Source organism: Dipodomys merriami, unplaced genomic scaffold, assembly GCF_024711535.1.
Source record: "Dipodomys merriami isolate MVZ:Mamm:240054 unplaced genomic scaffold, mDipMer1.0.p SCAF_158, whole genome shotgun sequence".
In the NCBI taxonomy this organism is placed as follows: Eukaryota; Metazoa; Chordata; class Mammalia; order Rodentia; family Heteromyidae; genus Dipodomys; species Dipodomys merriami.
Window position 1 is genome coordinate 551,991 of NW_027202915.1, and position 25,267 is coordinate 577,257.

Consider the following 25,267-nt stretch of genomic DNA (forward strand, 5'->3'; position numbering starts at 1 on the left):
TCCTGAGCAGCGGGTGAGCAGCGGGGGTGGCGGGCCCCGGCCACGCCAGGCTGGCTGGTCCCTTTCCGCTGCAGATGCGCAGGGCTGCGAGCCCCCGAGGCAGCACGGAGCCGCCGGAGAGCTTGCCTGCGGCCTGCGGCCTGCGGCAGGCCCAGGCCTGGGAGTCTGACCCGCCTTGGCACAGCTGCCGGAAGACCCAGGGGGCTGCGGCGCCTGGGGTTGAGGATCAGGTCCGTCGGCGCCCGGCCTGAGACTGGAGATGCGTGGGGTGACATCGTATGTTGCAGGTTCACACGTGACACAGCATAATGGTCACCACTCGGGACACCCGAGGGGCGGCGCCAGGCCAGACCCGTCCGGCCAGCCAGAGCAGGGAGCGAGGGGGAAACCAGCCCGGTGCGACCGCACGCGCAGGGTCCCCGCAGAAGCCCCCGTCCGTCCGTCCGTCCGCGGTGTTAACGGGGGCCGGGGGGCTTCCCGGCGGGGCAGCGGGTGGGTGAACGTGGGGACCCCTTGCCCCCATCGGAACCGGCGGCTGGGAGGCCGCCCCGCCCGGCGCGGCCGCCAGAGGGCGCCGCGAGCCCGCAAAAAACGCGCCCCGGGCCCAGCGGTCGCGGCCGGGCCGGGCCTCCCGCGCCTCCCGCGCCGGTCCCCGCCGCCCGGGTCCTCGGGGCGATGGCGTCCACGTGGGGGCGGGGCCGCCGCGGGGCCGCACACGCCTCCGTCCCGGACCCTCCGCTCCCCTCGCCGCGAGGCCGTGACAGCCCCGCAGGCCGCGAGGCGGCGCGGGACGCGGGTGGGCGCGGCCCGGGGCCCCGCACGGCGGGCTTCCCGCCCCACGCGGTCGTGCAGCTCGGGAGCGCCGAGCGGAGCCCCGCAACCCGCCCGTGACCCCCACCCAGGCCAATCCCCCGGGACCCCGTCCGTGACCCCCACCCGGGCCGATCCCCCGGGACCCCGCACGTGGCCCCCGCCAGGCCGATCCCCCGGGACCCCGCACGTGGCCCCCGCCAGGCCGGTCCCGGCGGCGCGGCACGGGGTGTTAATTAAAGGCCACGACGGACCGCGGAGCACCGTCCTCCGGGAAATGAAAACGACTCCCGGGGCAGCCACGTGCGGAGCGGCGGGCGCCGGCTTCGTGCGTCCCGGGGCGGCGGGGCGGGGGCTGGGGACCCCGCGGGGACCGGAGCGCGGGAGGCCGAGGCCGGCGGGCGGGCGCCGCACCTCCCGGGCCCGCGGGGCTCGGGCTCGCCGGTGCCGGCCGGGGGCGCGGGGCCGCTCCGCACCCCGCGGCGGCGGCGGGGCGGGGAGGAGGCCCGGCCCGCGCCCCTGGGGCTTGCGGGGCAGGGCTGCGAGAACAAAGGGGGCGGGGAGGCCCCGGCCCGCGCGCGGACTCGCCGGTGACGGATCCCCGCACCGGCGCGTGGGGCGGACCCGCGGGCCCCGGCGGGAGTGGAAGCGGCCGGGGGCGGGGCGCCGCGCGCCAACCCGGCCACGCCACGCCCGCCCGCGCCGCCCGGGCTCGCGCTCGCCCGCGGCGCTGCCCCGCAGCCCCGCACGCGGGCCCCGCGCCGGGAACCCCGCCGCCCGCCGGCGACCCCGCCCCCGCCCCGCGCCGCCGCGCCAGGTCGGGCCGGAGCGCCGCGCCGTAGCCTGCGCCCCGGCCGGCGGGCGGCGGGCGGCGGGCGGCGGCTCCCGGGCTCGGCGGACGCCCCGGCCGGGCCGGGCAGGGCCGCCCCCCGCTCGGCCCTCGCGCGGCCGGCGGGCGCATATTGGCTCGGCGGCGCGCGAGGCTCCTCCCAGCCCGGGTCTTTATATTTTGGGGATCTCCGCGAACTCAGTTCGCAGGCTCGGCGCGGCGGCAAGTTCCCGCGTCCGCGCCCGGCCCGCCATCGCGCCCCGCGCCGGCGCGAGCGGAGCGGACCGCGCGGCGGCCGGGGCCGGGGCCGGGGCCGAGGCCGGGGCCGGGGCGGCGGCGGCGGCTGAGGCCGAGCCCGGCGGGCGCGCCCAGCCCTCCCGCAGCCCGTGCGGTCCCCGCGCGGCCCCGCGCGCCTCCGTCCTCCGCCCCGACCGAGAGGCCGCGCCTCGAGGCCCGGCCCCGCCGGCGCCCGCGCCGGGCGCGCGTGCCGAGGCCGCGGTGGCGGGCGTAGCGCGCTCGGCTCGGCTCCAGGCTCCGCTCCGGGAAGCGGCCACCATGCATTCGGTGGCCGGGAATAAAGAGCGGCTGGCGGTCCCCGGCAGGGGCAAGAAATGCGGGGTGAGTTGTGGCGGACGCGGCGCGGGGACGCGGCCCGGATCCTCCGCCCGGCTCCCCGCTTCCCCGGGACCCGCGGCCGGGCCGGGCGCCCCGCGACCTCCCCGCGGCGGAGGCGCCTGGCGGGCGGTGCGGGGCGGTGCGGAGCGGTGCGGGCGGCTGCGGCTCCGGGCTCCGGGCTCTGCCCGCCCCGCCGCCCTCCCTCGCCCGCCCGAACTTGGGCGGCGTCGCCGACTTCCAGGCGGAGTTCGGCCCGCGGGGGGCGGGGGGTGCCCTGAATCCCGGCCGAGCCCCGGTGCGGTCCCCGGGGGCGTGCGGGGAGCGCTGCGCCCCGAAAGGCGGGGCCGCCCCGGCTGTCAGGACCGCGCGCCCCGCGGAGCCCGAGGCGGACCGGGGACCGGGCCGGGGGCACCGGGGCGGGGGTGGGGGGCCGGAGGACCGGGGCGGGGCGCGGGCCCCAGGCCCCGCCCGACCCCGCCGCTGTCTCCCCGCAGGTGGCCGAGGTCTGCTCGCCCCCCAAGCCCGCCGCGCCCTTCTCGCCCGAGAGCTGGTACCGCCGGGCCTACGAGGAGCGCGCGGGGGCGCGGCCGGCCCCCGAGGGCGCGGGCTCGGCGCTCGGCTCGTCCGGGACGCCGTCCCCCGGCTCCGGCACCTCGTCCCCCAGCTCCTTCGCCGGCTCCCCGGGCCCCGCCTCCCCGGGCATCGGCACCAGCTCGCCGGGCTCCCTGGGCGGCTCGCCGGGCTTCGGCACCGGCTCCCCGGGCTCGGGCAGCGGCGGCGGCTCCTCCCCGGGCTCCGACCGCGGCGTCTGGTGCGAGAACTGCAACGCGCGGCTGGAGGAGCTGAAGAGGCAGGCGCTGAGGCTGCTGCTCCCCGGGCCCTTCCCGGGCAAGGTGAGCCGCTGGGCCCCGGGATCCCCGAGCCCGGACCTGCGCCCCGACCCCCGTCACTGTCCCCCGGCCCCAGCACCCCGGCCCGGTGTCCCTCCCCCCCCCCCGTGTCCCTGCCTCCCAGCCTCCCCCCTTCCCTCCCCGTCCTCAGTCCCCATCCCCTGCCCCTGCCCTCGGCCCTGCCCCCCTCCCTCGACTCCCTGTTCCTGGCCCCAGGACCCCCAGCCCTGTGTCCTGACCCTCTGTCTCTGTGCCCCAGCCCTGTCCCCTGCCCCCACCCCCTGTCCCCCTGTCCCCTACCTCTTGTCCCTCTTTCCCGTCACCCGGCTTCCCGACCTCCTGTCACCCTGGATCCTGGACCCTGTCCCCCATCGTCCTGCCCCCCCTCGACCCTCTCCCCTGGCTCCTGCCTCACCCTGGCAGGACGCATCTGCAGCCCCAGCCTCCAGGGCTGGGCTGCCCCCAGGTGGCACATCCTGCTGTCCCCTCCTGGTCCGCAGGCTGCTGGCCAGCTAGTGCCCATCCCCCTCCCCTGCGACCCCGACAGGGCGCGCTCTGCAGGGGCCGTGGTTGCTCCTTGCAAGCCTTCCCGTGGCTGATAGTCTAACTACTGGGGGGGGCTCCCCTCTGAGGTGGCCGTCGCGGACCCCAGGAGCTCCTGGGTGACAACGCATGGGCGTCCACTGCAGCCCCCCAGCCCCAGAGGGCAACCAAACACGACAGTGTTTTCACAGAGTATGGCATTTGCACCCCCATGCCACAGAGGGTTCTTTTTCTTTATTGATTACGTTTATCACTGATTTTAGAGGAATCGCTGACACCCTCAGCGGCGTCCTGCGGTTCACACTGCTGGGACTCGGGGTCAGGGACGGCGGCATCTGCTTGTGTCATCAGCGCCTGCAAACACTGGCGTGTTTTCACACACCGTGATGTTTTCACACACCGGGGCTCAACCAGACACACACCCACAGACTGCGGTCACACGCACAGTGTACCCAGGACAAGTGGTTGTTTAAGAAGCGTTAGTGCATGGATTGTGGTCAGTTTGGCATGTTTGTAGTTGGATGATGAATCTGCCAGGGTGGCCTGAGAATCCATCTCAGGATCACACGTGCGTGTGCTGCACCCTCCCATGGAACACCTTGCCCTGTGCACAGATTTGTCTGCCCTCTTGCTCATGCATCGCTGCCCCATTGGAGGCACTGTGCTAGTCCAGCAATGGACATAACAGCAAATACCAAGTCAGCCCTGCCCCGGGCGGTGTCTACCCCCGGGGACCTGCAGACATGAACCACAGAATGGACGGGCAGGTTCTAGTTCACTCACGGCTCGGGGCTGGAGGCGCTGAGCTGGGCCAAGGGAGGCTGCGGTCCTGTGCACCAAGGCTGGGCCATCTGATAGGCATTTGGGGGACTTTAGATCCTAAAGATGCGATACCATCTGGGATTTGGCAGTTGTAATAGGTTGCAGACTACCAGATTATTTTAGAACATTCCTGAAGACCCGTTCTTATAATAGAAGCTTCTTTGTATAGCTGCTTGAGTGCGCCTCACATGCAGAAGTAAATCAAAACAGATTCTTTTCATGAAGATGCAAGAGCTACGGGACGAAGAGACAGCAGTGGAAACTCAGAGGCACCATCCTGACTGAGGGGCCATGTGATGACTGGATTTTTGTTTTTGTGGAGAATCCAGTGTTGTCAGAGGCAAATCAACCTGTTTATGAGATGGGGGAAAGCAGTCTGGGGAGACTGATCTTATTGCCCCAGCAAGGTGATGGTCGAAGACAGCCTTGTCAGCGACAGACACAGACACAGTTCCCAGGAATCATGCTAGGCACACATGTGGCTGTCACTAGAACCACAGTTGCCTGAGTTTTCTCTGTGAACTATTACATTAGGTACAAAACAGTGTGTGGGATTTTGCCAGGACTAGAGATGCCTTGGGTTAGCTTGCTGTCGATAATGTGATATGAAGGTTTTAAAGGCTAATGTTCAGCGTGTCTTTGGGATAATGGTTTTAGGAGTATATATTTTAAGCGTTTATACTCTCTAATTAGCTAGAGCTTCCATTATACTTATAAGGTTTGCAACAGTTTAACCAAACAATTGCCACATTCTCTGGTGTGCCCTGTGTGGTGGGTGGTAACTTGAGAGACAAGGCCTTCCTTCTCTGGGCAGGATTTATGAGCAAACTGTGGACTGATGCAGCCCTTGGGCACTGAAGGAGTTAAGCTTCATTAGAACAAGAGATGTCATTGTGACTCTAACGTGTAATTTGCCCTGGAGAGTTAAGAGTCTGGAAGATAAAGACATGTTTTTGTGGGGTAATTAGCAAAATTCATCTTTGCAATTCACTTAAGATGCTTAACGGATCTGGGAATATTTTCTCAAATAGAGCACTAGATTCTTCTAGGTGGTTTGAAACGCATTTCAGGTAAGCAGGCATCACAAAGTCAAAGGAAGACTAGAGTACTCAGGAAATCTATGTATAGTAGAACTGGTTTATGTTCTTCCACCACTAATTTATTTTGGAACATTGAGTAAAGAATCTTTTTTGCCTATTTTTTAAAACTTTCCATTAATATTGTAGTGAAAAGAATGATTTAAATGTTTAGAATAGCATAAGATGGAAGGTTTAAAAGGTACACCCATTGTTTAGAGAAAGTATGAAGGTTGACATTCATTAGACAAGACTTAGGTTTATGATTGCTAGAATTTGAGAGTTGTTGTTGTTGTGGGGCTTGAGCTCAGGGCCTGAACGCAGCCCCTGAGCTCTTTTGCTCAACGCTAGTGCTCTACCACTTTGAGCTACAGCTCCTCTTCCAGTTGTTTTTCCCCCAGTGAAACATTACGCTCCTGCAGGTGCTAATTTCACGAGTGCATTTCTCAAATATCGTGCTAGCCTGTGATGGCTTCGCCATGCTCACTTGTGGTCAAGGCCCTGTGGATTTCTCTTTGTTTTGTCTTTGGGACAGTTGGATAGAGTGGAGAGGAAACACTGGAAAGCCCTGCAAGGTGTCTGGTTGTCCCCTGAATCAATGACTGGCTCTGATGGCCCCAGAGTGTCCCCCATCATCTAGTGCTGGGATCCCAGGGTTACTGGCAGAGCTGGTGCCGGGGCGGGGGTGGTGCTGGTGTGGACGGAGGCTTCCCATGGGGGCCTCGATGGATGATGGCAGGATTGGGCTTTTTCTTGGGTGGAATTTGAGTTTTCTGCGGAAGGGATGGAGAATGGAGCAGATCCAACCCTGGAGCAGCTTCTTAGTGGCTGCACAAGAGTCAGGCATGCCACGTCCACGCATGCGCCCACGGAGCGCTCCATACTTTGAGTCTGTCTCTCCGGGAGCATCCCGCTGGGGCCAGGAGGGCGTGGTGCCGGGGACAGATGTAGAGCATCTGGATTGACTTCTATTACCTGGGTCAGGGAGAAAGTTTCTCCCTGGTTTCTGGCATTTCTCGTCGGGCACCGGCAGTGGAAGAGGATGGGAGCCACAGAATGTGGGGTGACAGGTGCTGGGCTTTGCAGGAGACAGCCCTGGACGCGCCTCCGTGTTCCCGTCTGCACGGCGAGGGCCTTTCCCGTTTACCACATTCGGGGCCTCTGGCTAGAACTAGAGGCCAGGGGGTGCGATGGCTCCTGTTTGAACCCTCTCTCTCCTGCCGTGTCTGTGATGGAACTGCGGGGCTGGCTGCAAACGGCAGCCCAGAGCGGTTCCCCTGAGTACGCAGAGACGCCCTGTGTGGCTAACGGTTATCGGACCTCTGTTCAGTTCCCTGTCGATAAGAGAGAGTCCACAGCTATGCCCCTCTCCGATTTCCTTTCCCAGCCACATTTCGGAGTCCATTTATCAGTCCAGAAATATCATCCAGAGGAGCCGGGCCTCCTGTGGAGTGGGGGAAAGATGACAGAGATGAAAAGCAGGAATGTGTCCCGGGTTAAAAACGCCAAACGCAGGCTTGAAATAGCCTCAGCCCGGGCCGTCTAGACTTGGGGAGATATAAATACATATTTCTGTAGTTTTGTCAGCTCCAAAAAAGGGGGGCATGAAAAGGAACTCCATTCCAAAGAGCCCCTCAAAGCCCCGGGAAGCACTTTTTAGAGGCAAAATGGACATTGCGTTGTAAGTGTTTACTATGAGGGGGTTCTAGCTGAGCTTGGCTTCTTTTAAGAATGCAAAGCTATTTCCAGAAAGCGCCATTGCAGTCCGTCATCTGGGAAATATTTTGGAGAAAGGGACAGCTGCGCGGTCCGGTTGTGTCAGTGACAGAGCCATCCTGCCGGTGGCGCTGGCCCTTCCCGGCCCTCCGGGTTCGCGCCAGCTTTCCAGGGGGTCGCGGAGCAGCGTCCTCTCCCCAGGCAGGCCTCCCAGGCTGGGGACCACAGAGCTCTCATTCTCCTGGACTTTAGTTGTGGAGACAATGTGGTGGAGACAGTGTGGTCCGTTTTCGCAGCAACCTAATTCACCATGCAGAACTCTCCGGCCTGGGACCATCCCCCAGCCACTGCAGAGAGGGTGATGGCCTCTCAGATATGGTTTGTAAATGGCCCAGCTGGTAGTGTGTCAGCATTTGAAAGGATTAAGTCACTGGGAACTTAGCCTACCTCAGATGAAATCAGATTGTGCCATTGATCAGCTAATGAGTAAGAGGCTAAGAGTAATGAGAGTAATAATTAGTGTTCTACACACACACACACACACATACACACACACACACACACACACACACACACACAGAGGCAAATAATTGCCTAGAGCAAAATAAAAATGAATGTGATTTTTTGTGTGTGAATGCTAATACTCGGGCTTGAACTCAGGGCCAGGGCACCGTCTCCTAGCTGTCTCTGCTCAAGGCTGGCGTTCTACCCCTTGAGCCACACCTCCATTTCCAGCTTTGTGCTGGTTGATTAGAGATATCAGTATCACCGACTTTTCTGCCCAGGCTAGCTTCAAACTGTGATCCTTAGATCTCAGCCTCCTGGGTAACTGGGATTATAGCCGTGAGCCACCAGTGTCCAGTTTCATAATTTATCTGGAAATTTCAAGTGCTTCATGTGATTATTAAAGTCATATAAAAAAGATTGAAAAAAGACTCTAGGAACAGAGAAATCTGAATTTCTTGTAGCCTTCTAAGTCTTGCATGTCACAATTAGTGTGTGTGTGTGTGTGTGTGTGTGTGTGTGAGAGAGAGAGAGAGAGAGAGAGAGAGAGAGAGAGAGAGAAAGAGAGAGAGAGAGAGAAAGGAGAGGGAGAGAGGAAGGGAGAGAGAGAGAATGCACATGTACACATGCACCAGTGTCACTTGAGAATGTGGGGGTTTTCGGGGCTCCCAGGTGGTGCTTCACCTGTGGGGGGGCTCAGAAGGTCAGAAATCTGCAGTGTTATCAGGATCAGGTTGAGCCATTTTCTTGTCTGAACCAGAGTGAGGGAGTAAGAGGGAACTCATTTTATACTCACCGGACCGGAGGGGCTCGGCTGTCCTTCCTGTCCAGCCCTGCCCCAGGCCCTGCCCAGGCCGAAACTTTGTCTGAGAGCAGGCTCTGGTCTTCCCTGAAGGTCTTGAGTTGGCCATGTCTGGGGGGGGTCCCCCACTTTCCTCTGGAATACAAAAGCAATGTCCTATCGCTGTCTGCCCATTGGCATGTTTTCTTTTCAAACCCTGTATGTTCTGCAGGACTTCCCGTGTGTGCTTACGTGCAGAATGGCCACTGGTGGGGCATTTCTACGTTGGTGCACACTCTGATGTGACCTGTCTCCTCTTTACGCTTGTATAGGTGCAAGTGGTCGCCACTCAATCTGCATTTCTAGCTTACTTTAGGAATATGTATCAAAATGGCAGGTCAGTGTGTAGCCACCGTCCTTCCTGCCCCGCTGCGGGCCCGCTCGGGAAGCGTCTGATCTGTCATGGTTAGAGAGCCATCTGCTCCCGTTTCTACATGGCGGCTCCTGTGTCTCCCATACTTAGATGGGGTCCTTTTTAGTATTTCGTAGCATTGAAATCTCTGCTCCACTGGGGTTTACGGTGAAGGGCATGGGTCGGTTTTACCTTCCTCCAAAGAGCCAGGAGCCTTCAAACCCTTTATTAGTGCACACAGCCTTCACTCTGGGATTTAAGATGCTGTTGTTATGTAATGGACTTAGAAGAAAAGACAACACTGCTTTCACGAGGCGGATTTTCAGTTGTGGGGTCCCTTGTGTTTCGGGGAGTGGTGTTTTATGGATCTGTCTCCTCATCGCAGCAGTTGGAGGGAAGCGTCATGTTGGGCAGAGGGAGACCGCGGCCCCAGCAAGGCCTTTCCTTTCTGAGCCGTTCCTCGTTATTCTTCCCACATCGTGTTCCCATAGGAACTTGGCAATCAACTTACCAACCCCCAGAAACACCATTTTGTTTGAGACCATGATAAATGTCTATTTAAACTAGGGGGTGGCTGGCATCGCTTTAGGAAGTTATCTTTCCCGAGAACATAGAAAGGCTTTGAACAAGTTTTAATTTCTAGTCACTAAAAGCGCTATCTGGGGTCAGGCTTAGCATGTAGATGACTATGTTAGTCGCGGTCCTACCGCCTCCGCCTCCCGTGGAGTGCACCACCATGCCCGGCTACCTTCAGCGGTTTGGAGGGAGTCCTCCGCGCAGGGGCTCTGCCTAGCTCAGGTTACATATGCCCTTAGATGTATGGCTTTGTTGTTGTTATGAATGGAATCTTCACTTCCATTGTCTCTTCAGATGGACAATTATATAAGTGAGGGGTACAGATTGGCTTATTAATTTTATTAGTTATTACTTGATCAATATAATTTTATAACTATTAACATTTATTAAATTCTAGTGGAGTCATTTTTTATTGCTTTTATAAAGGTGATATACAGAGGGTTACCGCTACATAAGTCAGGTAAAGAATACATTTATTTTTGGACAATGTCACTCCTTCCCTTGCTCTCTCCTAGTTTTTTTCCTCCCATCCTCACCCACAAGTTGTATAGTTCAATTTCAAAATAGTGTCCAGTGAGTACCATTGCTCTTTTTTGTGTGTGTGTTTGTACTCGACCTAGGGCTTGAATTCAGGGCCTGGGCACTGTCCCTGAGCTTTTTTGTTGAAAGCTAACACCCTACCACTTGAGCCACAGCTTTACTTCTGACTTTCTTGATAGTTAATTGGAGATAAGAGTCTCATAAGCTTTCTTGCCTGGGCTGCCTTAGAATCATGTTTCTCTGACCTCAGCTTTCTCAAGTAGTTAGGATTACAGGTGTGAGCCACTAACATCTAATTTCACTGTTATTTTTTGAAAAATATTTACTCTTTAAAAATCTTTACGGCGCTGGGAAGGTGGCTCAGTGGTAGAGTGCTTGCCTTGCATGCATGAGGTCCTGGGTTTGATTCCTCAGCACCACATAAGCAGAAAAAGCCGAAAGTGGGGCTGAGGCTTAAGTGGTAGAGTGCTGGTCTACAGCTGAAGAGCTAGGGGACAGCGCCCAGGCCCAGAGTTCAGGCCCCACAACTGACAAAAAACAGACAAACAACAACAAAAAACCCTTAAAAATATTGTTTTCAAATAGAGATATTATTTCTTTCTCCTTTGCTAATTTTATGCCTCTAATTGTGTTCTCTTGTTGTTTTTTTAAATCATTGGATAATACTTCTCACACAACGGTTAGAGGTGCTGTAGTGAGAATGAGTACTGCTTTGGCCCGTTGAGTAGGATTATCTCTTTATTTTTACTAATTAAGAATGTGCTTGGGGCTGGGAAGGTGGCTCAGTGGTAGAGCACTTGCCTTGCATGGGTTCGATTCCTCAGCACCACATAAGCAAAAAGAAAAAAACTGGAAGTGGTGCTGTGGCTCAAGTGGTAGAGCGCTAGCCTTGTGCTGAAGAGCTGAGGGACAGTGCCTAGGCCCAGAGTTCAGGCCCCATGACTGGACTCCCCCCAACCAAAAAAAACAGAATGTGCTTATAGTTCCAATAGTATTTTGTATTTCTCATTTTAAAAATCAGGGATAGGGGGAGGGGGGAGGCGGGGAAGGGAAGTGAAGGGTAAACAAAGGAGGAGGCTGCAATGCTTGGTAAGAAATGTATGCATTATCCTGCCCATGTAATTGTAGCCCCTCTGTACAGTATGTTCTCAAATAAAATAAAATACAATTAAAAAAATATTCAAATGATTGATAAAAAAAAATAAAAAAAAATAAAAATCAGGGATAGCGTATTCATACTATCTAGGGAGATAGTCATATGACCTAAAAGTTATTTAGCTGTATAAATATTGCTAATGAGCATCCTTGACTTCTGGATAGCAAACCATCCTTGCATTCCCACACTTTGCTTGGTGTGCTTTAAATATGTGCTGTTGGGTTCAGTTGGATAACACTTATTGTTGTTGCTTCGATGGACATATGAAATCTGTGTATCAGCTATCATGTTATATCAGGTCATAAACCAAATTATGAAGAAGATTGGGGTCCCTGCCCTAATATTGAAGTCAGACATACAGTGTGCCTGCTAGTGTGCAGTGTAGTGAGTGCTGCACTGGGACTGTGCCTGCTGCTGGGCACTCAGGCAGGGGATGAGCTAGCTCTGGAAAGCGAATAGGCTGTGTGCATCATGAAGCAGACATTCTGGGCCTAGGTCAAGGCAGGGGGAACACAGAGGACCATGGATGCTTGATGCTCCTGGAAACAGAAGTGGCGTGTGGTTACCATGGCACTGTGTGTGCATGAGCCAGTGTCAGGGTGGGAAGGTGGCAAGGGAGGAAGGAGAGGATCAGGTCCTGCAGGTGAAAGAATCTGGACCTTACCACAGGCAGTGGGCAGTCACCGGAGGGTGGCCAGGAGGGGAGCAACAAGAGCATCTGAGCAGAGGATGGGTGGGGAAGGGCAGCCCTGGGTCTTGCTCGGGCCCCTCACAGTGGCTTGATTAAGTCATGCAGGTAGCACTAGGCAGTAGCATTGAGAACGAACAGGCAGCTTGGACTTGATGACGTGGTGCATACAACACCCATGATGCGTGGGAGCTGACTGTCGGGGTCAGAAGAGGAGGGAACGTAGCTGTTGTTACTCATTTTACAGATGGATATGCAGCCAGAGAGAAGGGTTTGTTACTCTGGGCCTGGTTTCCCAGCATGGCTGCAGGTACGGAAATGGGTTTCAGCTCACTAGCACTTGGGGAGGAGGAGCCTAGTCGTGTGTGGAGGTGGAGAGGTCCAGTCGTGTGTGGAGGTGGAGGGGTCCAGTCGTGTGTGGAGGTGGAGGGGTCCAGGTGCGTCAGGCCAGGGCTCTAGGGTGGTTTGGAGACGGAGGAGTGGCTGTGGGAGTTGCCAGCATGGAGAAGGTGGAATTCACAGCTGTTGTGAGCTCCTGGGATGTGAGGCAGGGCAGGGCAGCACCGTGGGGCACTGTGGGGCCTGCTGGCCCTGAAGTTCAGGCAGCCTGAGGAACCAAGAAGCTTCTGGCATTTTCTGATTAACTGGAGATTAGAGTTTCATGGACTTGTGTGCTGGGGCTGGCTTCAAACTGTGATCCTCAGGTCGCAGCCTTCTGGCATAACTAGGTGTGGACCACCTGTTGTCTTCTTTGAATTGTGCTAAAATGTACACGACAGGAAGCCTCACGGGCTAGCCCTTCTTCAGTGTTTGTGGTGTGGCCTTGAGTACGGTCACAGCGTTGCGCGGCTGTGACCACGCTTTGTGCCCCAAACGTGTCTTTAGAGCCTCGTACACAGTGCCCCCATGCCCCCACTCTGCAGTATTTAAAAGGAGAGAGCTGGAAACACGTTGGAGCACAAAAGAGGAGATCATCACGGAGCCTGTCAGTCACAGGTCACCACTGCTCAGTCGTCTGTGAGGGCGTAAACCCAGACGTCCACATTTGTCCTCCAGAATCGCAGGGTGACAGGCGCCAAAGGAATCTCACTCTGTGTGACACAGGCAGGGCTGGGTGAAGGGGGCCGGAGGGCCTGGGCGCCTCTGGCTGCGAGCCTGCGCAGGGCGGGCAGGTGACCAGGCCGTGGGCCTGGCCCTGGACTGGGCTCGATCCCCGTCAGCTGTCAGCAGCGGGGCTCTGCGTTGTGAGTGGGCCGGAGGCCGCAGGAGCTCGCTGGCAGCTCTCAAGCGCTGTGCGCGGAGTTGGCTGTTGCCGCGCTTGGCTTCCCGGGAGCTTTTCTTGGAATACTCTTGGGGCTGTCCCATGGTGCTGGGCAGCTTTCCCACTGCTTCCACACACCTGAGAAGGAGGAGAGGTTTGTTTCGGCATCTGGTTTAGAGGTTTCGCTGGCCTTTGGCTTTCGAGCCTGGGCTGGGCGAGCGCGTGGGGAAGTGTCGGGGAGAGAGCAACTGCTCACAAGGTGGAGAGGAGAGGCCAGCAGGCCCAGTGTCCCTGCGAAGGCCACGCCCCAGCGCCCTAACCTCCCTTCAGAGACACCCCCACCCCCCTGACGGCCTCCCAATGTTCCCTCAGAGACACACCAAGTCCCACCCTGCCCCGCCTGGAAACCAAGCCTTCAGTTGAAGCCTGGGCCTCCGGGGTGTGTGGCGTTGGACCGCGGCAGTCCGTGTAGGAGAGCCTGTGTAGTCTGGCCAGCAGGGAACCCCGGGCGGTGGAGGCTGTGCAGAGCCCAGGCTCGCGCTTCCTCCTGTGGCCATCAGAGCCGCTCACCTGCCACCGCTCCCGCCTCTGTCGCCCCGGCGGCGCTGTGAAAGCACTCAGCCCCGCACAGGTTTGGTCTCAGCGTAGCCCCCGTGCCCACACGGTGACCTGTGCGGAACGTGTGCTGAGCGTGACCCCGTGCTTGCTCGGGGGATTTGTGGCCACTCCAGCCCTTCACGTCTGCTCCCGCGCGCGTGCCCGAGGGCCAGAGCTGTGCTGATGCTTCCGCCTGCCGGGGGTGTGAGGTCGCCGTGGGAGTGGGAGCGGGAGCGGGCGGAAGCCAGACCTCAGAGTGGCCTGAGGACGGGGCTCCTGGGGAGTGGGCCGAGTGACAGACCCAGGCCCCAGAGAATCTCAGAGATTTCCCCCAGCCGTCCTCCTGCGTGTGAAGTTCCCTCATCTGGTTCATATGCACATTTGAGCCCCCTTTCCTTTAAAGAGCCTCTCGCTGGGGAGGAGGGCCACTGCTGCTGAGCAGCAGCTCCAGCCTGTGGGAGAGGAGAGGTGAAGAGAGGAGGGGTGGGGCGGGGTGAGGAGAGGAGAGGGGGGAAGTGGAGGGGGGAAGGGGGGGAGAGGAGAAGAGAGAAGGGACTGAGCTGTTCTTTTCATTTGAAGGTAGGTTATCAATTCGCACGCTGCCAGTTCACCACTCAGGCTCTGGATCACAGTATGGTGTAAATTTTCCAGATTGTATTATGTTAGCTAAGGAGAATTTGGGAGTGAAAGACAGAGTGGAGAAAATGAGTATTCCATTCTGTTGTATCCCAGGTACAAATAAATGTGGACGCAACTGTGTGTGTTAGGAAAGAAATTCTGTGTGCCTGTGTGTGTGCATTGCTTGTGTGTGTGCAACTGAGGTTTTTATACTTGACGCTTGGGGGAACCTAGCATGGGCTTGAAATTACTTTTGATTTTTGGCTTGTTCTTTGTAGGACTGATTTTCTTGGGGAATATGATTTTAGGGGACACATCTGACTGTTGGACATATTCTCTGTGGTAGGTTTCAGGACTTTATGTGTGTTTACGTATGTATTTGTATATGTGTATGTATATATGCTTTATATTAGAGTTATATGTATGAGTTTTATATATGCATATAGGTATGATGTATATAATGTATATACACATAACATACAAATATATGATATATATATGTATATATATAAGTAAGATATATATATAGATGTAAAATTATTTTTCTTTCTAGATAGATCATCATTTATGATTGGACAGTATTTTCTTTTGCTTTGTGAATTAATCTTTTCATTTTCTGGATGGTGTCATTTGAAACCCAGCAGTTTTATTTTTGATGAGGTACTTAGCATTTTTTCCCTTTTATTAACATGCTTTTGGTATCATATGTAAGTTATCACTGTCCAGCCCAAGGGCAGGAAGTTTTCCTCTTTTCTTCTAAGAGTTCTGTACTCTTGGTGTTGACTTTTAGGTCTAGGCTCCGTGTGGGTTAGGATCATTCTCTAGCAAAGGTCATTCTGGTCTCATTCCCATTCCAGTGGGGTAGACTTGAAGTGATCATTGAAGATCCTTACAGAACATCTGTTGGGTGCTGGGTGGGTGGAGGATGCAAAGGCAGACCTAAGGATTTGGCTTCCTGGTGGTTAGTTGGAGATCCGGCCTCTTCGGGGGTGAGATCTGGCAGGGAGGCAGCTGCAGGTGGAGTTGGACTCTCTGACCCTCGCGCTTGTCCGAGGGGAGCGTGGCCTTTTGTCCACAGGGACGGAGGGAAGGAGCCTTCAGCGAGAGGCGGGCAGCCGCACGATTAAGTCGTGATGGCAGAGGCGGGCTGCCAGGAGAGCTGTCAGAGGGCAGACGAGTGACGGTGTGCTGCGGGGCTGCTGTCACGGAGCTGCTTGATAAAGCCGTCTCTATTTTAAAACCCATTCACACCTTTTCAGAGGAGTTTCATTTCACCCTACCCCAGCCTCCCGAGGCAGGCCTGGGGGGTTTTAGCTCTGCCCGTGCTCTTCCTTCCGGGACCCCAAGGAATGGAACTAAGGGGGGGGGAGGTGTGGGACTGGGCGGATTTATTTTTGAACCAAAGCCACACAAGGGACACAAGATAAAAGTCATTAGATGGAGTGACCTCATAGGACACTTGGCTAGCGGCATTCATCATCAAAGCAAACTCACGGGTGGTTTGTCAGGAGGAGCTGAGTGCTTTGTCAGTGGAGCCCCTGCCCAGGCCCAGAACTCCTTAGGCGCAGCGCCAGACATAGCTCAGGCCCGTGGCCGGTTGATGGATGGCAGACATGGGTCCTTGGTTGATTTTGGCGGTGATCTTGTTTGTACACATGTGCACACCTTGATCTAGGTATGCAGGTACAGGCTATGTTCTATCCTCTCAGGGAAGGGGAGGGTGGTCAGCATTGAAGACCCTCCTATCTACTGCTTGATTTTAAAGCCTTAGAAGCAAAGTATTGAAAAATCAAATGTACTCATTTGAAAGAGCCAGTATTTTAAAATCAGAGTTCATGCAACAAATTCAGCATGGAGTTTCGGTTTTCAAGCTGAGTATCCTTTATCTGTAAGGCTTGGGATTAATAGTGATTTTTTTTTTTTTTTTTAGATTTTGGAATATTTTAGAAGCAGTTAGAGCCCCACAGTTGGTCCAGTGCGGTGACCCCACCGCCTTCCGCCAGGTTCTGCCTCTTAAAGGTTCCTGCACCTACCGGAGGCTCCAGGGGCTGGAGAGCGTTTGGGGTGATAGCATCGCGTCCAGGGATCCTGATGATCCCACTGTGTGAACGCATCAGCCTCTGCGTACCCTCTGCATGTCTGAGCAGCCAAACTTGGGGAATGATTCCTGGGGAAACCCCGTTCAGTGGGGAGCCCTCAAGGCTCAACAGAAAGTCTCCAGTGAGTTATGGTGGGGTGCTGCTGGTTCTCGGAGCATTGAAGGCAACTTTCCTGTTTTAGTGGTGTTAATGCCAGTTGCTTTGGTAACCACATGACCCTGGTAGCAAATTTTAGAAGCTGTAAGTTTTCCTCTTATCTTTGTGCCTGATTCTCACAAAGAGTTATTAGAAAATGTATTGGACACGTGGGAGGGGGTAAGGGGCTGGAGAGCGGGCGGAGGGCGTGGGTTAGCGCCCTTTCTGGAGCTGGGGGTGTCGTGGAATCTGGGTGGAGATGATCGCTCTGGTCTTGGGGAAGGTCCAGCGTGAGGGACGAGAGTCTGATGAGAGTAGAACGTGCTGAATTCAGTAGGAATCGAGGGAGATTCAGGACGATGTAGAAGACCGTGACTGCTGAGCATGGATGAATGACTAGGAAATGACGCTGAGCAGAAAATGGCAGAAACTCACCTTTGTTCGATGATACCATTTTTGAAATTTCATGTGGGAGCTTGATTTGTTGATTTTTACTTTTCTGGCGGATCCGTGTGCCTATCTGTTTATCTGTCCATCATCTATTTATCTATCGTATCTCTATCGCTGTCCTCCGCCCATCTATCCACCATCCTCTGGTTAACATCTACCTGTTTTGGAAGGGGAAAGTTTTTCTGTGAGTCCAGGCTGGTCTCGGACGTGCAGCTGGGGAGAGATGCTTTCACGTCCCTGTGTGCATCACAAGTAAGGGGAACCTCGCGCGGTGCCTCCCGCTCCCCAACACCTACAGACCTTCACACCGTGAGCGGAGTACCTTCCTGCTGGGTACGGAGGGAACGGGAGGGGATTCCTCAGAAGACGGACATAGAACCCCACGCGATCCAGTAATTGCTCAGGGTACAAAGCCCAGGCAGGTCAAGCAGGCCTGGAACAGGGACTGGCTACCGTGCACACCGCAGCGCTGTCTCCCGCAGTGGGAAGGCAGAGGTGAGGGTGGTGTGGGTGTGCTCTTGCGTGAGTGTTACCCAGGGAGGGGAAGGAATTTACCACTGCTGCAGCCTGGGGAAGGCTTGGGAACGTCTCCGTGTCGCCGAAGGATGAGCCTGGCGTGGAAGTACACAAGGTAACCAAACTCTCAAACCAGAATGGGTTTTGCTAGGGTGGTTGTTGGGGAGGTGGGAGGGAGGTGTGGTTTAGAGGGCATAGAGTTTCAGTTGGAGAAGATGAACAAGTCTAGGAAATAATGATGGTGATTGTTAAGCAACAGCATGAATGTGTTAATTAAAAGAAGTATTTAAGCTGGGCACTGGTGGCTCACGCCTGTAATCCTAGCTACTCAGGATGCTGAGATCTGAGGATCACCATTCAAAGCCTGCCCAGGCAGTTCATGAGATTTTTTTTTTGTCAGTCATGGGGCCTGAACTCGGCCTGGGCACTGTCCCTCAGCTCTTCAGCTCAAGGCGAGCGCTCTACCACTTGAGCCACAGCGCTACTTCCAGCTTTTTCTGCTTATGTAGTGCTGATGAATCGAACCCAGGGCCTCAAGCATGCAAGGCAAGCATTGTACCACTGAGCCATCTTCCCAGCCCCTCCCTGAGATTCTTTTTTTTTTTTAATTTAATTTAATTTTATTTGTGAACATACTGTACAGAGGGGTTACAATTACATGGGCAGGATAATGCGTACATTTCTTACCAAGCATTGCAGCCTCCTCCTTTGGTTTACCCTTCACATCCCTTCCCAGCCTCCTCCCTCCCCCCCAATCCCAATCCTCCTTCCCCCTCTTCCCCCCCCCCCCAAAGTTGTAAAGCTCGTTTTCTCCCTGAGATTCTTAACTCCAACTATCCACCAGAAAACTGGAAGAGGAACTGTGGCTCAAAGTGGTAGAGTGTTAGCTTTGAGGGACAGTGCCCAGGCCTGGAGTTCAAGCCCAATGACCTACAACGAAAGCAAATAAATAAAAGAAGTATTTACTTGATATGGTAATTGAACATATTTGTGAGTTACAGTGATGTGACACATGTACACATTATGTAATGCTCAAATTCAAGTAGTTAGCATGTCTATCAGCTCATATATTTATCATTTTTGCTATACATTAAAAAACTGTCTTCTTATAAAGGTGATGGACAGAGGGTTTACAGTCAGGCAAAGAGTACATTTCTCCTTTGATAACATCACCCCTTCCCTCACTCTGTCCCTGTTTTCCCCTCCACCCCTATTTGCATGTTGCATAGTTAATTTTTAACACAATGTGATTTTTGTTGTTGTTGTTGTTGGTTGTGGGACTTGAACTCTGAGCCTGGGCGCGGTCCCTCAGCCCTTCAGCTCAAGGCGAGCGCTCTACCACTTGAGCCACAGCGCCACTTCTGGCTTTCTGGTGGTTTACTGGAGATAAGAGTCTCATGGACTTTCCTGCCTGGGCTGGCTTTGAACCACAATTCTCAGATCTCAGCCTGTTGAGTAGCTAGGATTACAGGTGTGAGCCACCAGTGCCTGGCCAACGTGAATGTTTTTAATGCCACCTAACTGTATACCTAAAAATGGTTACTATGATTTGGGTATGGTGGTGCATGCGTGTAATCTCAGCACTCAGGAGACTGAAGCAGGAGGATCACAAGTTCAAGGCCAGCTTGTACAACATGGTGAATCCTCTCTTAAAAATGGAAAGGAAAGGAAAGAAAGGTTAACTTGGTTAATCTTGTGTATGTTTTATTACAGTAGAAATTGCGAACTGTTGTCATCTTGTATTGATGCCTTTTTGCTTTTAGGTACTGCAAATAGGATCTAGAATTCAGCTGGCTGCAGTTCTGATTGATAGGTGATTAGTCAGCCCTTTACTCTAGGAAGTAGCTGAAAGTCCTGCTTCCTCGGCTGCCCACCCCGACAACGTTCTCAGAACAGAGCCACAGGGTGCACGCGAGCCTGTGACTGCTGTTGAGCTGGGAAGGAGCTGATGGTTAGACTTGCGGATGCATCTGGGGCCCTGGTGCTCTGGCCGAGCGCCCACGTGACCCATCCTGTGCGTGTGCGGAGGTCTGAGGGGGGAGGAGGGGCCTGGGCATGGGGGGCCCTGTGCCCATAGTGCTCCCCTTTAATCCTTGAGGGGTCACCGGGGCCTTTTGCTCACATTCCCGGCGCTCAGGGACCCCTCCGCACAGCCCCTCCCTCCCTCTGCCTGCTGGGGTGTCCCTTCATTTCCTTATGTGATCCACAGATAGTTATGAGGGCAGCAATGTGTCAAGCGTTTGTGCCGGCTGTTTTGATGATCCAACAAACCCAGCACACCCCCTCGTGCGGTGTGTGTGTGTGTGTGTGTGTGTGTGTGTGTGTGTGTGTGTGTGTGTGTGTGTGTGTGTGTGTGTGTGTAAAACAAATCAGTAGTTCCTCGCCATGGTGCCCACTTGGAGCGGGCCTGTTGCTTGTGCTGGTTTACACACGCGCGCGCGAAGGCTCAGACACCCGCGAGGAGCGCTGAGCTCTAGGCCCACGGGGCTGTGTCTTTACTGGTTTATTTATTTTTAATTTCCACGATGGGCCTGGCGATAGTCCCACATCTCATTTCTCTTCTGAATCTCGATTTGCAGCAGGCGCAGGAAGGACACCTGCTGTGTGCCGGGCCAGGGGCGCACGAGCTGCTTTTCATTTCCCTCTGGTCTCTCGAGTCTGCTTGAGCTAGTCGAGAGCCCTGGTAATCTCCTAGACAGAATAGTTAAATCCACTGCAGCTCTGGGACGCGCAGGGGCCGAAATCTTAAATATTTGGGAATATCATTAATGGAAGGCGATGGAGCAGATGCTGAGTGCAAACTCTCAAGGGAAGGTCCAGGTTTGGGAACCTGTGTGTGTGTGTGTGGGGGTATACATGCATGCACGCACATGTGCGTGTGGTCATTTGCACACATGGCAGTTTCCCCTGCTTCCCCCCCGCTCCCCCCCCCGCTCCCCCCAGGCCAGAGGCCATCCCTTCCTGGTCTGCTTCTGATTATACCATAGGTTTTGTTTTTGTTTCTAGAAAGATTAAAAGATTGTTAATGTTAGTGACCAACAGGGGCAGGAACCAAGTCTGTTGAATGAATGAATGAATGAATGAGCGAATGAGTGGAGCCAGGGAAGAGGCTGTGTGGTGTTGAGGTGCGACTCCCACAGGACTTAGGGGAGAATTCTGTGTTGTGGATGAAACCGCGGTGTGGGGCATTCCCTAAGGTGCTGGGAATTCAGTCTTCCCCTGTGTTTCCTCAGTCCCTCACCCCACAACTCACAAACACACAAGCACATCCAGTTTCACGCCGTCATCCTTCATGATGGAGAAGCGCATTTGTTTCTGCGGAGCGTTAGTCAGCTGATTGCCAGACACTGCGAAGGTGTGAAGCCATTGGGAGCTCAGCGAGGGGCTCCAGAGGAGAGGCCGGAGTGCCGCGGGCTGCGCAGCCTCGGGAGCCGCTCGCTGGTCTCTGGGTTCAGCAGGTTTCCTTCTCAGGTAATTCTCTGTGAACTGAGTGAGGGCTTCTGGGCCTGGAATGTGAGCCCCTCTCTCGTTCTCAGCCAGGTTTTTCTTGGCCATTGACAACAAAGTGATAGGTGACGTGCGGACTGCGTGGCGGGGGGCAGCATCACCCGTGATTGCACGTAATTGCAGAAAACACCTTGAATTTTATTAATGAGGCACTCTAAACATCCTTTAACCCATTGTCCTACTTAGCAGCTAATTTGCTGGAGTTCAGCGCTGGGATTTACACTTCTCTCCCCCTGTGGGAGCCCCAGGCCCCGAGGTTCTGTAGTAGGCGCGTGCGGGTTATTTCCAGGCGTTTCTCTAAGGGTATCAAACAAACAAGCTTGCCGGTGAGCCGCTTCCAGTTAGCCCCACCCGGCTGGCACGCAGCTTGAAATTAATTTGCTTGCAGTGGAGAGCTGGCTGAGCTCACTTCGAGACACGAGGCAGGACTTGGGATGGCCCTGGAAAAGCTGCGGTCAGGAGATTTCTCTTCCTTCCGTTTGCTCCCATAGGTTGGGCGCCTGCAGGACTGTTTCTGGGGTACCCTAGAGATGAACCTGGGGTAGAGATGGGTGGCCACATGTGGCCCTCACTGTAGACCATGCGGGCCCAGCGGCCCAGCTCCTCTCCTGGAGTGTCCACAGCCGAGCCCGGTGGCCACTTCCCTGTGTCTGCTTAGCGCTCTGTGGCCATCTGCCCCCGGGGCACGCGGAACTGTGAAGCAGAGACCGCTGCTGCCCTTTGGGTATTTGTTGGATGCTACTGTTTATTTTCCTACCAGACCGTAATCCTCCACGTGGAAGACCTCGTCATCGAGCCTGGATCACTGTGAGACGCGTAACTGGCTTTCGAATGTGTTTTCTGTAGAGGAGGGGCCTGAGGCCGTCTCCTCGGAAAGGGGGAAAGGCTGCTTTGCCTTGTGGTTTCAGAGGCTTCAGTCCATGGCCACCTGGTCTGCACCTTGGGGCCGATGGCGGCTGGTCATGGCGGGAGGGTGGCAGAGAGGCAGGGTCTCCACTGCATGGCAGCTGGGAAGCAGAAGATCCTCAAATCTCAGCCTTCTGAGTAGCTAGGATGACAGGCGTGAGCCACCGCCGCCCAGCTTCCTGTCAAGTTTTTTAAGAATGAACCGGGCCTTTAGGAGGTTCAGGTACCGCAATTAACCCCCAGAGGCAGACCCCAGGCCTGTGAGGTGGGCCGGGGCCTGCACCTCCGCAGCCTTGGGGACACGCTGTGACCGCAGTGGCTTTTCCGGTTGCCAGGTGTGCAGGCCAGCATTTCAGGCTCCGGTGAGGCTCCATGCAGAGCGCTTTCCTGACAGCCTGGAGGCGGAGGCCCTGCCTTCCACACCAGCCCTGCAGACGCGGGACAGTGTTGCATGATGCAACCCCGAGCAAACAAGCAAGCCCTCGCATTCCTCAGGTTCTTTGTCTTTTAGCATGGACTGTCCCCCCCCCCCCCCCCGTCCCTCCCCCGCCGCTCTTCTCCCGGGTCAGGGTTGGGTTTTCTCGCCGGGGCATGTGACCCTGGAGGCCAGCCGAGCTGTGCCCATGATGGCGTGTAGCATCCTGGCAGCATGGTGCCCAGTTGGCACTGAGGACTGGTGGATAACTGGGAGGGGGATGAAGACATACACAGCTCATTTTGTCCTTGACTCAGTTTACCCTTGTTGGTGTGAGTGGTGATAAACGCTCTAGCACAAGGGTTGCCCTGGGTCCCTGCTGGGAGACATGATGTATGTGTGCCGCAGCCAGTGGGGTTTAAGGGTGAGAATGGTAAGCCCCGGCCCTGTGGGTCATGGGGGTTCAGAGATGTCTAGACCTGAGGAGTGGGGTCCGGTCTGGTGTTACCCTACGCCCTCTCCTCTGCTCTTGCTCTTGCTCTGTGTCAGGGCAGACTTGGCTTCAGCCGGACAGGCCATCCCGTGGGGGGCCTTGGGAAGTGGGGGGCCGGATTTCAGGGCGGGGGTGGTCTGTGGTGACGGCGGGAGGCCAGGGTGGAGAGGCCTGCCCGGTGGAGGGACAGGGCGTGGGTCCACGCGTCCGTCCGGGAGGACCTAGGCATGCAGTACTGTCTCTTTCACAAAGAGCTCGAGTTCTTTGGCAGCTGGTTTTCTTTAGTTCCCATGAACCCCGGCATTGTTTTAGGAAACCACAGAATTTGGGAACACAATGGAAATTCCCAGCACATGGAGTGTGGTTTGGAGCTGGGCTGGGTGTGGACAGGCTCGGGGAGGGGGGACCCCAGCCTGTCCCCTCTCATTAGCTCAGTTTGTCTTCAAGACAAGTTTAAGCCTGGGAAAATAGGGATCCACTTTCTGATCTTCCTAGGAGCAGGCCCCCGGGGTCCTGGGGCCATAAAACCCAAACAGGACAGGCAGGGCAGCTCCGTTTGCGTGGCCTGGTGGCCGGTCTGCGTCAGCTGGGCCAGAGGAGGCTCCGGCAGCCAGGGCTCCAAGGCGGTATGTGTAGAAGTAAGCCGCTCCATGAGACTTTAGTTCTTCCTTCAGACTTACAAATTGCCATGATGATAAAAATATTTTAGAAATAGGAGCAATGGTAACAGTAAATTGGGGAGACTGGTGGGGTCCAACCCAAGGAGGAAAAGCAAGTTCTGAGCGGCGCGAGCAGCGGCATCTTTGGGAAAAGTTTCTCACACAGCAAGAACCGTCAGCAGTAGTTGGAGCAAGCTTGCTGGCCTGCGGCGCTGAAGAGCTTTCCCGGTCTGCTTCTCTCCCAGCCTTTGCTTTCTGCTTTGCATTCGCATCCACTTTCTCCTTGACGGCGCAGGCAGCCTTCCCAAATGGCTCAGTATTTACTTGTGAGATTGAGTTCTGGTTTTAAGGGAACTGTTTCCAAATGGCGTTTTATGCTTCGAAGTAAGGAAAGTCAGGGCGTCTGTTCTCTGCGTGTTCTGTGTCGTGGTTGGAACTCATCCCGACGCTGCCGGGAGCGCTGGGAGCCAGGCGTCTCGGGGAGTCGGAGGGAGCTCAGAAGGGTGAACGCTTTCAAGCTGCGGGCGGCATTCTGGAGCAGTTCTTGGTGTTTTATCTGCACAGGAAGCTGTGCTGTGCTGGTGAAGAAGGATTGCATGCCAGCATAGTGAAGGGAAAGAGACTTTTACATTTTTTAATTGTTTGGTGCTGGACCTGGGGCTTGAACTCTGGTCCTGGGTGTTGTCCCTGAGCTATTTTGCTAGTGCTCTGCCACCAGCTCCACCTCTGGCTTTTTTTTTTTTTTTTTTGGTAGTTAATTGGAGATAAGAGTCTCATGGGCTTTCCTGCCTGGGCTGTGTTCGAACTGTGATCTCAGCCTCCTGAGTAGCTAGGATTACAGGCGTGAACCACCAGTGCCCAGCTTAACAGAACTTTTCTGTTAAGTGAGAAATCTAGAATCGACAACACTGAGCAGCAACACATCCAGATAGCTCACCATTCATGCTAGAAAACCAGATTGAACCAACGAGAAGAAAACACTGGTGGCTTATTATGTGATCTCAGAACAGAGAATCTTTAGTCATGACGGCAAGGAAAAGAAACGCCAGGGAACAGGACACACACTGGAGGACACATTACATTTTCAGCAACATTCCTAGCAAAGTATTGCAAAACCTTGAAATAACCCAGATGTGTAGTCAGAGGAGTGTGGATAAATGATTTTTTTTTCATACCACTTGTTTTTTTTGGGGGGGGGGTGATGGGGAAGTATTTTAAAACAATAGATTAATGAACTATAGTAACCTCCAACCTTAGCAGTATATTAAGTGCAAAAAAGACTAATACAGTCACATTAGGGCAATGAACTATTTAAAACATAGAAAGGGGGGGGCTGGGAAGGTGGCTCAGTGGTAGAGCGCTTGCCTTGCATGCCTGAGGCCCTGGGTTCGATTCCTCAGCACTACATAAGCAAAAAGAAAAAAGCCGGAAGTGGCGCTGTGGCTCAAGTGGTAGAGTGCTAGCCTTGAGCTGAAGAGCTGAGAGACAGCGCCCAGGCCCAGAGTTCAGGCCCCACGACCGGACCACCCAAAAAAATAAAACATAGAAAGAAGTTGATAGTGAATATCTGTATGCCCATTGGCATTATCTCAGATATGCTGTATTATATATTATATAGCCATTCTTCTGTTTAAGTCAGTAGTTTCGTGCTTG

General features: G+C 55.3%; 1 protein-coding gene across 1 annotated transcript in view; it reads left to right on the forward strand.

The window, feature by feature from the left end:
- Positions 1–2,185: 2,185 nt before the first annotated feature.
- Kif26b (kinesin family member 26B) overlaps positions 2,186–25,267 on the forward strand; it is a 285,786-nt gene continuing 262,704 nt past the window's right edge. Inside the window, exons 1-2 of the mRNA XM_070023180.1 lie at positions 2,186–2,257; positions 2,749–3,147. Of these exons, the coding sequence (XP_069879281.1) occupies positions 2,195–2,257; positions 2,749–3,147 (462 nt within the window). The 5' untranslated portion in view covers positions 2,186–2,194. The remainder of the gene's footprint in view (positions 2,258–2,748; positions 3,148–25,267) is intronic.